Source organism: Triticum dicoccoides, chromosome 5B, assembly GCF_002162155.2.
Source record: "Triticum dicoccoides isolate Atlit2015 ecotype Zavitan chromosome 5B, WEW_v2.0, whole genome shotgun sequence".
NCBI lineage: Eukaryota > Viridiplantae > Streptophyta > Magnoliopsida > Poales > Poaceae > Triticum > Triticum dicoccoides.
This window is the reverse complement of record NC_041389.1, coordinates 521,154,379-521,167,242: the sequence shown is the minus strand read 5'-3', so window position 1 is coordinate 521,167,242 and position 12,864 is coordinate 521,154,379. Positions and strand designations below refer to the sequence as shown.

At 50.0% G+C, this 12,864-nt stretch overlaps 1 protein-coding gene and 1 pseudogene across 1 annotated transcript; one reads left to right on the top strand and one right to left on the bottom strand.

Moving 5' to 3' along the window:
* The first annotated feature begins 6,381 nt into the window (after positions 1–6,381).
* LOC119309921 lies at positions 6,382–8,040 on the top strand (annotated as a pseudogene).
* An 823-nt stretch (positions 8,041–8,863) lies between these two features.
* On the bottom strand, positions 8,864–12,858 carry LOC119311307 (transcription initiation factor IIB-like). Its single transcript, XM_037586952.1, has 7 exons — positions 12,368–12,858; positions 11,273–11,297; positions 10,515–10,644; positions 10,287–10,417; positions 10,128–10,216; positions 9,320–9,396; positions 8,864–9,224 (listed from the first exon to the last, which is right to left on the bottom strand). The coding sequence occupies exons 1-7, from the start codon at positions 12,718–12,720 to the stop codon at positions 9,091–9,093; spliced, it is 939 nt and encodes a 312-aa protein (XP_037442849.1). The 5' UTR covers positions 12,721–12,858; the 3' UTR covers positions 8,864–9,090.
* Between the last annotated feature and the right edge of the window lie 6 nt (positions 12,859–12,864).

The window sequence follows — 12,864 nt, the reverse complement described above, 5'->3', positions numbered from 1 at the left end:
ACGTTAGGCGGGACCGGTTTACGCTGAGAGCCCAACTGGCTTAAAGCATCCGCCGCTTCATTCTTCCGACGGTCCACATGATCCACTTGATAACCCTTGAAACAACCTTCAATATTATCCACTTCCCGGCGATATGCAGCCATGAGCGGGTCCTTAGAATCCCAAGTGCCAGACACCTGTTGAGCCACTAGGTCCGAGTCACCAAAGCACTTAACCCGGCTTAAATTCATCTCTTTAGCCATCCGGAGACCATGGAGCAAGGCTTCGTACTCAGCTGCATTATTACTACAAGGGAACATTAAGCAGAGAACATAACAAAACTTATCACCTCGTGGGGAAGTTAATACAACTCCAGCCCCCGAGCCTTCCAATTGCCTGGATCCGTCAAAATGAATAGTCCAATATGTGTGATCCAGCTTCTCCTCTGGTGCTTGTAACTCCGTCCAGTCATTGATGAAATCAACAAGTGCTTGAGACTTCATTGCCGTCCGAGGCACGTACTTCAGTCCGTGTGGCCCAAGCTCTATAGCCCACTTGGCAATCCGGCCAGTCGCCTCCCGGTTCTGTATAATATCCCCCAAGGGAGCTGAACTGACCATTGTGATGGGGTGCCCTTGAAAATACTGCTTCAACTTCCGACTGGCCATAAAAACACCATAGACCAGCTTCTGCCAATGCGGATATCTTTGCTTGGATTCAATAAGCACCTCGCTGATATAATAAACCGGCCGCTGAACCGGATATTCCTTGCCTGCCTCTTTGCGTTCCACCACAATAGCCACGCTAACTGCCCGAGCATTGGCCGCTACGTATAATAATAGCGGCTCCTTGTCGACCGGAGCTGCAAGAACAGGCGGATTGGCTAACTGCCGCTTCAGGTCCTCAAATGCTTCATTAGCAGCCGGACTCCAAATGAAATGGTCTGTCTTCCTCAGCATTTGGTACAAAGGAATGGCCTTCTCTCCGAGGCGGCTGATAAACCGGCTTAGTGCGGCGATTCGGCCCGCCAAACGCTGAACATCATTGATGCACTTCGGTTTAGCTAGGGCGGTGATAGCTGTAATATTCTCCGGATTAGCCTCAATTCCTCTATTAGACATCAGAAAACCTAGTAACTTGCCTGCCGGAACACCAAAGACACACTTGGCCGGATTAAGCATCATCTTGTAAACCTGCAAGTTGTCAAAGGTTTCCTTCAAGTCATCCACCAGCGTCTCCTTCTGCCTTGATTTTACTACAATATCATCCACATAAGCGTGCACATTGCGGCCGATCTGTTTATGCAGGCAATTCTGTACACACCGTTGATAGGTGGCTTGGGCACTCTTAAGTCCGAAGGGCATGGATACATAACAGAAGGCTCCAAAGGGAGTAATGAATGTTGTTTTCTCCTGGTCCTTCACCGCCATTTTGGTCTGATGATATCCAGAGTATGCATCCAAAAAACTCAAACGCTCACAACCCGCCGTGGCATCAATGATCTGGTCAATACGGGGGAGGGCAAAAGGATCTGCCGGACAGGCTTTGTTAAGATCTGTGTAATCCACACACATACGCCAAGTGCCGTTTTTCTTAAGAACCAGCACCGGATTAGCAAGCCATTCTGGATGGAACACCTCAATAATAAAACCAGCTGCTAAAAGCCTGGCTACTTCCTCTCCAATGGCTTTGCGTCTTTCTTCGTTAAACCGGCGGCGGAACTGTTTCACCGGTTTATACTTAGGATCCACATTAAGAGTGTGCTCAGCGAGTTCCCTCGGTACACCTGGCATGTCAGACGGCTTCCATGCAAAAATGTCCCGATTCTCACGGATGAACTCGATGAGCGCGCTTTCCTATTTGGGATCCAGGTTGGCACTGATAGTGAACTGCTTGGACGAATCGCCGGGCACGAAGTCAACAAGCTTGGTCTCAGCTGCCGATTTGAACTTCAGATCTGAATCATGCTCTGTAGTTGGCTTCTTTAAAGGGGTCATATCCGCCGGATCAACATTGTCCTTATAATACTTCAACTCCTCTGTGGCATAGACTGACTCTGCGTAAGCCGCATCACCTTCCTCACATTCCAAAGCGACCCTACGGCTCCCATGAACCGTTACGGTCCCCTTGTAACCCGGCATCTTAAGCTGCAAGTAGATATAACAAGGCCGCGCCATGAACTTGGCGTAAGCCGGCCAGCCAAACAAGGCGTGATACGGGCTCCGGATCTTCACCACCTCAAATGTTAGCTTTTCCGACCGGGAGTCGTGCTCGTCCCCAAAGGCCACATCCAAGGCTATCTTACCAACAGGATATGCAGATTTGCCAGGCACCACACCATGGAACACCGTATTCGACGGTCTGAGATCTTTGTCTGTTAAACCCATGCGGCGGAATGTCTCATAGTACAATATGTTAATACTGCTTCCTCCATCCATGAGTACCTTGGTGAATTTATAACCCCCCACCTGAGGGTCTACCACTAGTGCTAGCTGGCCCGGATTATCAACCCGGGGCGGGTGATCCTCTCTGCTCCATACGATAGGCTGCTCCGACCAGCGCAAGTAACGTGGTAAGGCCGGTTCAACAGAATTCACCGCTCGCCTGTGGAGTTTTCGGTCGCGTTTATCCAAACTAGTTGTGAAAACATGATATTGCCCATTGTTCAACTGTTTTGGCTGGCTCTGATAACCCGACTGTTGCTGCTGCTGCTGGCTGTTCTGATTATTCTGGTGATTGTGACCACCCTGATTGCGACCTGAACCGGAAGCTCCATCGTGATTCGGCCCGTGGAAACCGGATCCTGAACCGCCACCTGATCCGTGATCATACCGGAAAGCATTAGAGTTTTTGAACTCCTGCATGATATAACAATCTTTCCAAAGATGGTTAGCCGGCGCCTCCTTCGTCCCGTGCTTCGGGCAAGGCTGTTCAACAAATAGTTCAAACGGCTTGAGTTAGGATTGGGAGCCCCATTACGATTTGCCGCTTTACCTCTGCGCCGCTGCCCCTTGTCCTGTGCATTAGTGTTGGCCACAAAGTCCACGCTGCCATCCGCCTTGCGCTTGCCTCCGTTTCCATGACCCGCTAGTTTGTACTGCTGCTGTTTGGAGTTGCTATTCTTCTTTCCCTTCCCTGCTTCATCATCATCAGGCTCGGGATCCTTGGTACTGTCCGAATCGGCATACTTCACTAAAGCGGCCATGAGGGTTCCCATGTCATTATAGAACCGCTTCATGCGTCCCAACTTCAATTTTAGAGGCTCAAACCGGCAGTTGCCTTCCAGAGTTAAGACCGCAGAGTCAGCATTAATCCTGTCAGACGAGTACAAAATTTCCGAAACGCGGCGCACCCAACGGGTCGTTGATTCTCCTTCCTCCTGGACACAAGCCGCCAGGTCTACTATGGACTTGGGCTGCTTACATGTATCCTTAAAATTCTGTATAAACCGGGCCCGCAACTGGGCCCATGAGCTGATAGAATTGGGCGGTAGGCTCTTTAACCAAGTACGAGCCGTGCCCTCAAGCATCATGGTGAAGTATTTTGCACATGCGGCCTCATCCACGTCCAGCATTTCCATGGCCATCTCATAACTCTCTACCCATGCTTCAGGGGGTAAATCAGCGGTGTAATTCGGCACCTTGCGTGGACCCTTGAAATCTTTGGGCAGGCGCACATTGCGTAAAGCGGGGATTAAACAAGGCACTCCCAAAGCGGATGCGACTCCTGGTCCGGCAAAGGTGGTAGGGCGAACCGGTGTAAGTTGATCCGCATCATCCTGCGCTGCTAACTCGGCTTTCCTCCGTGCCCGGGCCCGGTCCACCACATCCTGAGCCTCGCGAACACCGCCTGCCGGGCTATTGCCATGTGCTGCTTCACGGCCTCGCGCATTGGTCGATATAGCCGGTTCATCCATGCGCCTGCTATAGCTCCGGTTTGGACGGGGCGTAGAGTGAATCCGATCACGGCTGTACGAGTATGCTTCCTGCTGAATCAGCGCGGTCCGGAGAAGCTCCTTAACCCGACGTGTCTCTATCGCTTGCGGAGAGTCCCCTTCAACTGGGATAGCCTCTAATCACGCGGCAGCTGCAACAAGGTTGTCCATGGGATTAGAATAATGACCTGGGGGCGTCTGGACCGGCGGAAAATTCACAATGTTCTGCTGAGGAGGTTCCATCAGGCGAGGTTGGACCGTCCCCCCTGGTCCTGGTGCCTCAATCCGGTTTGTCTCCGGGTACTGCGGCGGATTACTGGGTCCAGCTCCTGGAGTGTGAAAGAGATTTCGGGGGTCAAACCCTACCGGCAGGCGTGATCTGTGCTTCCGCTTCAAAACCTCATGTGATGCGTTCTGGTCAAGCATGAGTTTATAGGCCTGGGCGTCCAAAGCGGCCCGCTCTGCAGCCATCCTGTCTTTTTCTGCTGCCAGATCCGCTTTGGCTTGCACGATCTGCTCTCTCACCTTCGCAATTTCTGCATTATGGGCCTCCTGATCCGCCGGATTGTCCTCTACCATAAGCGCGGCTAGTGCATCAAACAGATCAGATAGAACTTGAACCGGCGGGCGCACAAGGCCTCCTGACCCTGCTGCTGCTGCCGCTGCTGATCCGGAGAGCACTGCTGCGGCGGTCGAAGAGTGATTCGTCGCCTGTGTGCCGGCCATGAATATTCCAACCCGGTTGACCTGGCCCGGGGGGTCCGGAATACTGTCGCCGTCGGAACAGCCCCTAATCTGGTCGTCTTGCAACTGGTATAGTGATTCGGTCTCTCCGGTCGAGGACTCGTCGCCGGAATAGATGACGGCCTCGATACCGTGTTCTGACTCGTCCTCACGCCTTCCTCCGTGGATGACTCCGACGAAGGCACGCTTCACGGCCGGTTTAGCCTGGGTAGGTCTCGCACGCTGAGCCGTCTCGATGAGGTCGGTGCAGATGTCCGGCTCAGGCCCAGGCTCACCGATCTTGCCAATGAAAACGTGTATGCCGCCGAAGGGGACCCGGTACCCGTACTCAATCAAATCGGCCTCGGGACCCCATCCTGCATCGTCGATGTAGATCTTGCCACGACGACTCTTGGTCATCTGGCCCACAGCATAGCCTTCGAGTCCTTTGAGCTTGCCCTCCAAGATCGTCAAACCATCGTGCGATAGCCCCACGGTGGGCGCCAACTGTCGTGGATTTGTCACGGCAGATGTCCTAGCGAAAGGACTTAGTCCTGGAGCCATCGCTACGAGTTTACTTGAAGGGGTTAAAGCGGACACAAAGACACGAGGGGTTTATACTAGTTCGGCCCCTTCGATGAAGGTAAAAGCCTACGTCTAGTTGTGGTGGAATTGATGTGGTCTCGATGGCTAGGGAGCAAACAAGCTTCGCCTAGACTCGAGTTGTTGTTGTCTCTCTTGAACCGCCGCCGGGTCGCCCCCTTATATACACGGGTGACGCCCGTCGGTCCATAGAGTCCCAACCGGTTCATATTCGTATCCCGGTTGGTATCTCTCTATTCCTAACTTACAATACAAGTTATACATCAGGTCGGTTTACGGCTACAGATTCTAAACCGGCTATAGGCCTTGGGCCTTCACCTGCTTATACCATTATGAAGTTAACCCGGCCCAAGTAGGCCGGTTTACGCCTAGTGGCAATATCCCCAACAGCTACAAAATAATATGATTATGTCACCAACTTGGTGTAGTATTGTAGTAGTACTGGACAATTGCGTATAGGGTCTAGTTGAGTATGTGGTAGTAGAAGTTGGGCCTCAAACTATCCATTTTGCTTCGTGTGTCATTATGTGTTGTTTGGTGGTTAGGCTAGAAAGCAGCCATAAGCCTATAGTAAAAATAGAAATTTCATATTCACGGAAATGAAAAGTTCCATTTCCATGGCAGTTTCACCGGAAATCACTGTTTCATTTTTGTTTCCATTTCCGCATAAAAATTTTATTTCCATTTCCGTTTCTGTTTTCACATTTCTTCTCCGTTTCATTTTTCCTCTGGAAAAGCGAAAAATTTCCACTCCATTTCCATCCTAGTTAGAAATTGTTAGCGTGGGTAGAAACTAAAGCTGAATTAATCAACTTAATTAATTTTCAAGAAAAGTTACGGATGAGTAACCACGAATTAATCCCTCTCCATGTACTCCCTCCATTCAGAAATACTTGTCGATAAAAAGATAAAAGTGAATGTATTTAGAACTAAAATATGTCTACATACATCCATTTCTTCGACAAGTATCCGGACGGAGGGAGTATTTCGCTATGGGGTCCAATGCCACATCAGATTGGAATTACCAACTCCGACTCATAATAATCCTCCGAACAGAAGTTCCAACCGACTTACATACCCCTCCATAAATATCAGACGAGAGTGTATCGTCTGACCGATTGATCTCTGCTCGATCGGTTGCCATGGAGGCGCAGCAGTCCGCCGATCTCGCCGCCCGCCTCACCAAGCGCCTCGCGGACGCCAACAGGGACCGCAACCTGGTCTTCTCGCCGCTCTCTATCCACGCCGTTCTCGCGCTCCTGGCCGCCGGCGCCGGCGGGGACACCCTGGAAGAGATCCTCCGAGTCCTGGGCGCACGGTCCCGCAGCGAGCTAGAGGACTCCGTGGCGCGCCTCCTGGACGGACCCCTCAGGGACAGGTCGTCGGAGCCTGACGGCGGCGGGCCGAGCGTGGCGTTCGCGTGCGGCGTGTGGAGCGACCTGACGCGGCTGCTGAAGCCGGCCTTCCGCGACGCCGTCGTCGGCAAGTACAAGGCGGAGGCCAGCTCCGTCGACTTCCGCAGATACCCAGAGCAGGCGGTGCAGCAGATCGACGCGTGGGCCACGGCGGCCACGAGGAACCTCATCCACTCCGCCGTCCCTCCGGGAGCCGTGCACCGGGGCACGGACCTCGTGCTGGCCAACGCCATCTACTTCAGGGGCAAGTGGGACCTGCCGTTCTACGAGAGCTCGACCAAGAACAGGCCCTTCTACCGGCTCGACGGCACCGCCGTCGACGTCCCCTTCATGTCCAACTACGACCGTCACTTCATCGCGGAGCACGACGGGTTCAAGGTGCTCCAGCTGCACTACAAGCGCAGTTCACGGTACCCTCGTAGTCGGAACCACGGCATGTCCATGTGCATCTTCCTCCCGGACGCGCGCGACGGGCTGGGGAGCCTGCTGGACAAGATCACGTCGGCGTCCGCCGCAGGCTTCCTGCGCGAGCACCTGCCCAAGGGCACGGTCTCCGTCGGCGAGTTCGGGGTGCCCAAGTTCGAGCTCTCCTTCCAGAGCAGCCTCGTCGGCGTGCTCAACGACCTGGGGCTCCGCCTGCCCTTCACCCAGGACGCCGACCTCTCCGAGATGCTGGAGGACGGCGACGGCGACGGCGACGGCTTGCCGTTCCTCGTGCAGGACGTCTTCCAGAAGGCCATCATCCAGGTGAACGAGGAAGGGACCAAAGCCGCCGCCGTCACCATGTCGTTATTCTACAGTCCGACAAGCCCTCCTGTCTGGCCACGACAGGTGGATTTCGTCGCCGACCACCCGTTCGCCTACTTCATAGTGGAGGAGGCGTCGCACGCCGTCCTCTTCGCGGGGCACGTCGTCGACCCTGCCAATGGCGCCGCGGCGGCGATCCCGCCCCCTCCCCCGTTCAAGGAGCACACCACAACAAGAAGAGAAGCTGGCGATGAGGTGATGAACAAGTATACGGGTTATGCTCCCGTGTATTATGTTCCCAAACCCGTGTCGCCGGTATACGATCCGGTATCGCCGGTATACCACCCATATTCGCCGGTATACAGTCCAACGTCGCCGGTATACCACCCATATTCGCCGGCATACAGTCCATGTTCGCCGGTATACAGTCCAGTACCGCCGGAATATCAACCGGTACGTTATAGTCCAGAATCGCCGGCATACAGATACAGCCCTGTAGCTTACAGCCCAGAATCGCCGGCGTACAAGTATCTAAGAGCATATCGTCCATCACCGCCGGAGTACAAAAGACTCTCCCCATGCAGTTCAGAGGAAGCAGCGACGGGGGAAGATGAACTACCCTCGGAGAAAACAGAGTAGATATCATGGAAATGAGCACACGATCAACTATGAGGGGTGGATTCTCCAATGGTTTCTTGATTAGATGCCTTACTTTAGCAGCTGCATCGCTTGGACTACGTGTGTAAACTAAAACAAGGGTCATCTTATATGAAGAATACCATAGACTTTGTGCATTCTGCGTCTGGTGCAATTCGTTTGCTCTTACTTATTCCTTCTTCTTCTTTTTTGTTGTTGTAATGCATCATTATTGTCTCGACATTGCTCTTGATAGGGTTCAAAACTATTCATCGGCATCACCAATACGCAGGAATTACAATTTTGGACTCTATTTTCCTTTGCATCACAAATAGGTTTGTTACTATAGCATCGCTCGCCGCCATTCTGCTTCTTCCCATCAATGTCACACATCAGTGTGCAGTTTCAGAAGAGGCTGGCAACTCAAAGGCGGCTCCTTCAGTTTCTTTCAGAACTCTCCGCTTCGGACCCTGAGTTGCAGCCGGGAAACCAGGCAATCATCTATGCACGGGTCGCCGCCGAAGCCATCAGAAAAGCTCTCCGGCAGGCAACGACGAGAGAGCACACATCGACCTTCATCCTGTGCCTAGCTTTACCGATCTTTAAGCGACTTGCCTGACCATAGTTTTCTTACCATCTTACCATCCATATCGGTCGTGTAGAACCCAAATATAGCACTAGTGCATATCCAGGATATTAGGTGGTATGGACATTTTGCTAGAACACCCCGGAATGATCACGGAGACTTCACTGCCGTATCATGATCCAAGTCCCCTGTCCCCTGGCACTGCAATACAATGCAATGTACAATACAATTGTACACAGATTGGAACCAACCTCTGCATCAGCTTACCAGAAAGGAAAGCCACATCTTATAACTTAGCTTCGTCCCGAATCCGACAGGTCCATGCACATAAAATTAGGCGGGGGATATACATGGCCCGGTGAAGCAACTCACAACAACGAAACTCCTCTCCGACAAATCTAATTTTCAAAAGTTATGTAACAAGAAAAAGAGCGAGAGAAAAGGAAGAAATGGCTGCGACTCGGCTCCTATGGTGTGCACAGGTTCTTCAGGTCTTCCTCCTTGGCGTACGAGTTCGGGATGAGCCTCGCCGCGTACGGGTACAGGTCCTTGTATGAATTCCTGATGGTGCCTTCTGCCACTCCAGTGGCCAAGGAAATATCTGCAAATAGCGCGCATCACTGTGTTAATATTTACCTCGGCGACAGTGACAGACAGAAGGAGAAAGCAAGTGACGGGAAGGGTCAGTGTTCAAACCTTTAAGCGGCTTTTTGTCCTCTGAAAGCTGGGTTATCATATAAATGACAGCAGCCGCAATTGAAATAGGACTCCTCCTGCACGGCAGATTGGAATGAAGTGTAAACATATCTTTCTAGGTCAACAAGTGTGCACTAGGAAATTGACATGTAAAAGCAGGCTCATGTCTAAAGAGTCAAATACTATGACTATTAATATCAAGTTACATACATCGCATCTACCAAAGCATGCTACAAAGGGTACACATTAGCCACATTTGTAATTAACTTAAGACTAGTTATATTCTTTATTCTAATAGTCTATGACTCCTTACGTCACCCTGCATGGAACCACGTCAAGCATGAAGCTACTCCCTCCGTTCCTAGTATAAGTCTTTTAAGAGATTCCACTATAGACTACATAAGGAGCAAAATGAGTGAATCTATACTCTAAACTATGTCTATATGCATTCGTATGTGGTAGTCCATTTGAAATCTCTAGAAGGACAAATATTTAGAACGGAGGGAGTATAAGTCTTTTAAGAGATTCCACTATAGACTACATAAGGAGCAAAATGAGTGAACCTATACTCTAAAAGGCATCTATACACATCCAAATGTAGTCTATAGTGAAATCTCTAAAAAGACTTATATTTAGGAGCATAAGGAATAGATGCCAGTGATTGAGACTTTCAAGGTCAAAAGTAGACCTGTGACTAATGTTGAGGTTAACTAGAAAAACTTTCATGTCTCATTTAAATCAAAGTGGGAACATGATAGGATCATAGGACCAGTCAATCTCCTGTGTACAAGGTGGAAAAAGGCCTAACCTTATATCAAGCTCCTCTGAGCGCTGAACTGCCTCCTGAGCTGCTTTAACAGCAGTATTGTTCATCCCAAGAGTTGAACAGAAACGCCTCTGCAGATTTGCAAGCTTATAAGTTACCAACTTCTGATTTTGCAAGATTATATGCTAAGTAGCAACGAACCAGGAAATCTCCAGCATGGATGGTTCCCATCTCCATAGATTGGCCCATCTCAACTTCCAGTTGTTTCACTATGAACTCTTTTGCTCGACCAATCTCTTTCTTTGTTGCTCCATTGGCAACTGAGCAAATTTCTGCAAAAAGGCAACGCAACAAAGAATGGCACCATATCATGTATTCTGCCGGGTTCTAATGTCTGCAAAATTAGAAGTTTGCTAGAACATCATGTACCTTTTACAGTCCTAGGACGATCTTCTTGTCTACAAGCAATATACAGACAAGCAGCTAATATAGCATCTTGATTTCTTCCCCTGATAGACTTGAGATCTTCCACCTTCTTATAGATTTCATTGGCTCGGTCCTTCAGGAAGGCAACACAACAATAATAAAATATACTCAGTATACAGTGGCAACAAACCAGTACAACGTTACTGTATACTGAAACTCTTGAAATAACCCTAAGGAAGCAGCAATGAACCTTGACAATGAGGACATGGACAAGTGTTATGCAACACACCATGTATTCAGCATACTGCTAAAGTGCTAAATTTTCTTACAATAAAACAGACCCCTTTTTTAGGGGAAATAAAACAGACCTTGTTACACTACGAAACATGGACCCCTGCTCTTTTAGCATAAATAAAAGTTTGTAAATTGCTCTAGAAATAATCTGATAAACTATGTTTAGGATAAACAAAAGTTTGTAAAATTCTCTAGAAATAATCTGATAAACTATGTTTAGGACAAATAGAAGTTTGTAAATTGCTCTAGAAACAATCTGATAAACTTTAAACATTCATTCAATGCGAGCATAAAGATATGAGCTTTCAGTATTTTCAGGACAACCCTGGGTGTATGAATTGATGACATACCAAGCTACATGCATTTAATTGATTCATCAGTTTTCGCATGCAAGTATAACTGTAGTAATAAGTACTTTTGGTTTCCAGCTGTCAACATAATGGACAAAAAGACATCAGATTTCTTACCTTAATAGTAGCCACAAGACCCAACCTGCAGAAGAGATGCCGATGTATGGTCAAAATCCAAATGTTTGAAACAAAAAGGCCCAAACAACTTCAGTAGTAAATCAGCCTACGCAATGAACTATCTTTGGTTGTTGCGCTTCTATGGTTCTATTCAGTTCAGTAAACTACTTATGTGGTGACAACTTCCCATTTTAGATATACTGGTAGAAAAGGAAGCTATCACAATCGGAAATGCCTTGTCAAGAAAAAGGATCCTTGGCAGTTCATCAATGATTCAAGTTTGCCATGTTGTAGACACCAGCTTGCTGTTGCAACTTTCTTAGGCACCTATGTGGCTAATATTATGCATGCTTCAAGAAACTACAACCTCCGTTCCTAAATATTTGTCTTTTTAGAGATTTCAAATGGACTACCACATACGGATGTATATAGACATATTTTAGGGTGTAGATTCACTCGTTTTGCTCCGTATGTAGTCACTTGTTGAAATCTTTAAAAAGACAAATATTTAGGAATGGAGGGAGTAGGTGTTAAATGGTACCACCAACAGTTTGCCAATGGTATTTACTATCCGTAGGTGCGACGAGCCTGACATGTCATTTGTAATTGTACCAAACCTATATTATACTTGAGAAAAGAAATATCTACTAGTAGGATTTTACAGTATGTAATGAGATCCATTGTATCAACCCAAATTCTAGATATTTCTTCAGTGGAACCTTCCCCCTCCAGATCCATGTGAAAGGCACGCACCACCTACCCATAAGATGGCTACCCATACTTACTACAGGATAAAGCACAAGCCCTAACAAACCCCCTCCACGGAGCAATCACACGTTCTGAATCTACAGACAAAACCGACTGAGGCGAACCAGCGGAGATAAATCTATCAGACTCGTGGATTCCTAAATCCGCCCATCAATCAAATCAAATCAGGACAGGGGCCGTTGCACGGACGAGCGATTGATCGATCCCGCTGCTAACTGGTGCTAGTACTACATCTGGGAGAAATCGAGGCGCAATTGGATCGGATCGAACACACATATAAGACGGCTGGAAAATGGGGGGATATGAGAGGAGGAGGAGGAAGGGGACCTGTCAGCCATGTTTGCGATGGTGCGGAAGGCGAGGATGAGGGAGCGGTCGGGGTTGGAGCCGCGGTTCTGCCAGCGGCCGAGGGAGGAGGAGAGGAAGTCGCCGTGGGCGCCGTTGGGCTTGGCGATGACGGTGGAGAGGCCGCCGTCGGTGAGGAGCGGGTTGGAGGGCCCGCCGACGCGGACGGGGTCGTTGTCGTTGGACTCGTTGGCGAAGGTGCGCCACTCGGAGGTCTCGTCGACGGAGTGCGCCTCGAGGACGAGGCCGCACTCGGTGCAGACCGTGTCCCCCGCCGAGTGGTCGAAGGCCACCTCCGTGTGCTTCTTGCAGTCCTGGCAGTACGAGTCGCCCATCTTCACCGCCCGGCCGGCCCCCTCCCGTCCGCCTGCCGCGGCCTCCGGCGGCGCCTCCCTCCTCGCCGGCGGTGGCGTGGGGCGGTGGCGTGCGGGGAGGCGATTTGGGGGAAGAGCACGGGGGACGGGAGGGGGCGGAGGGGA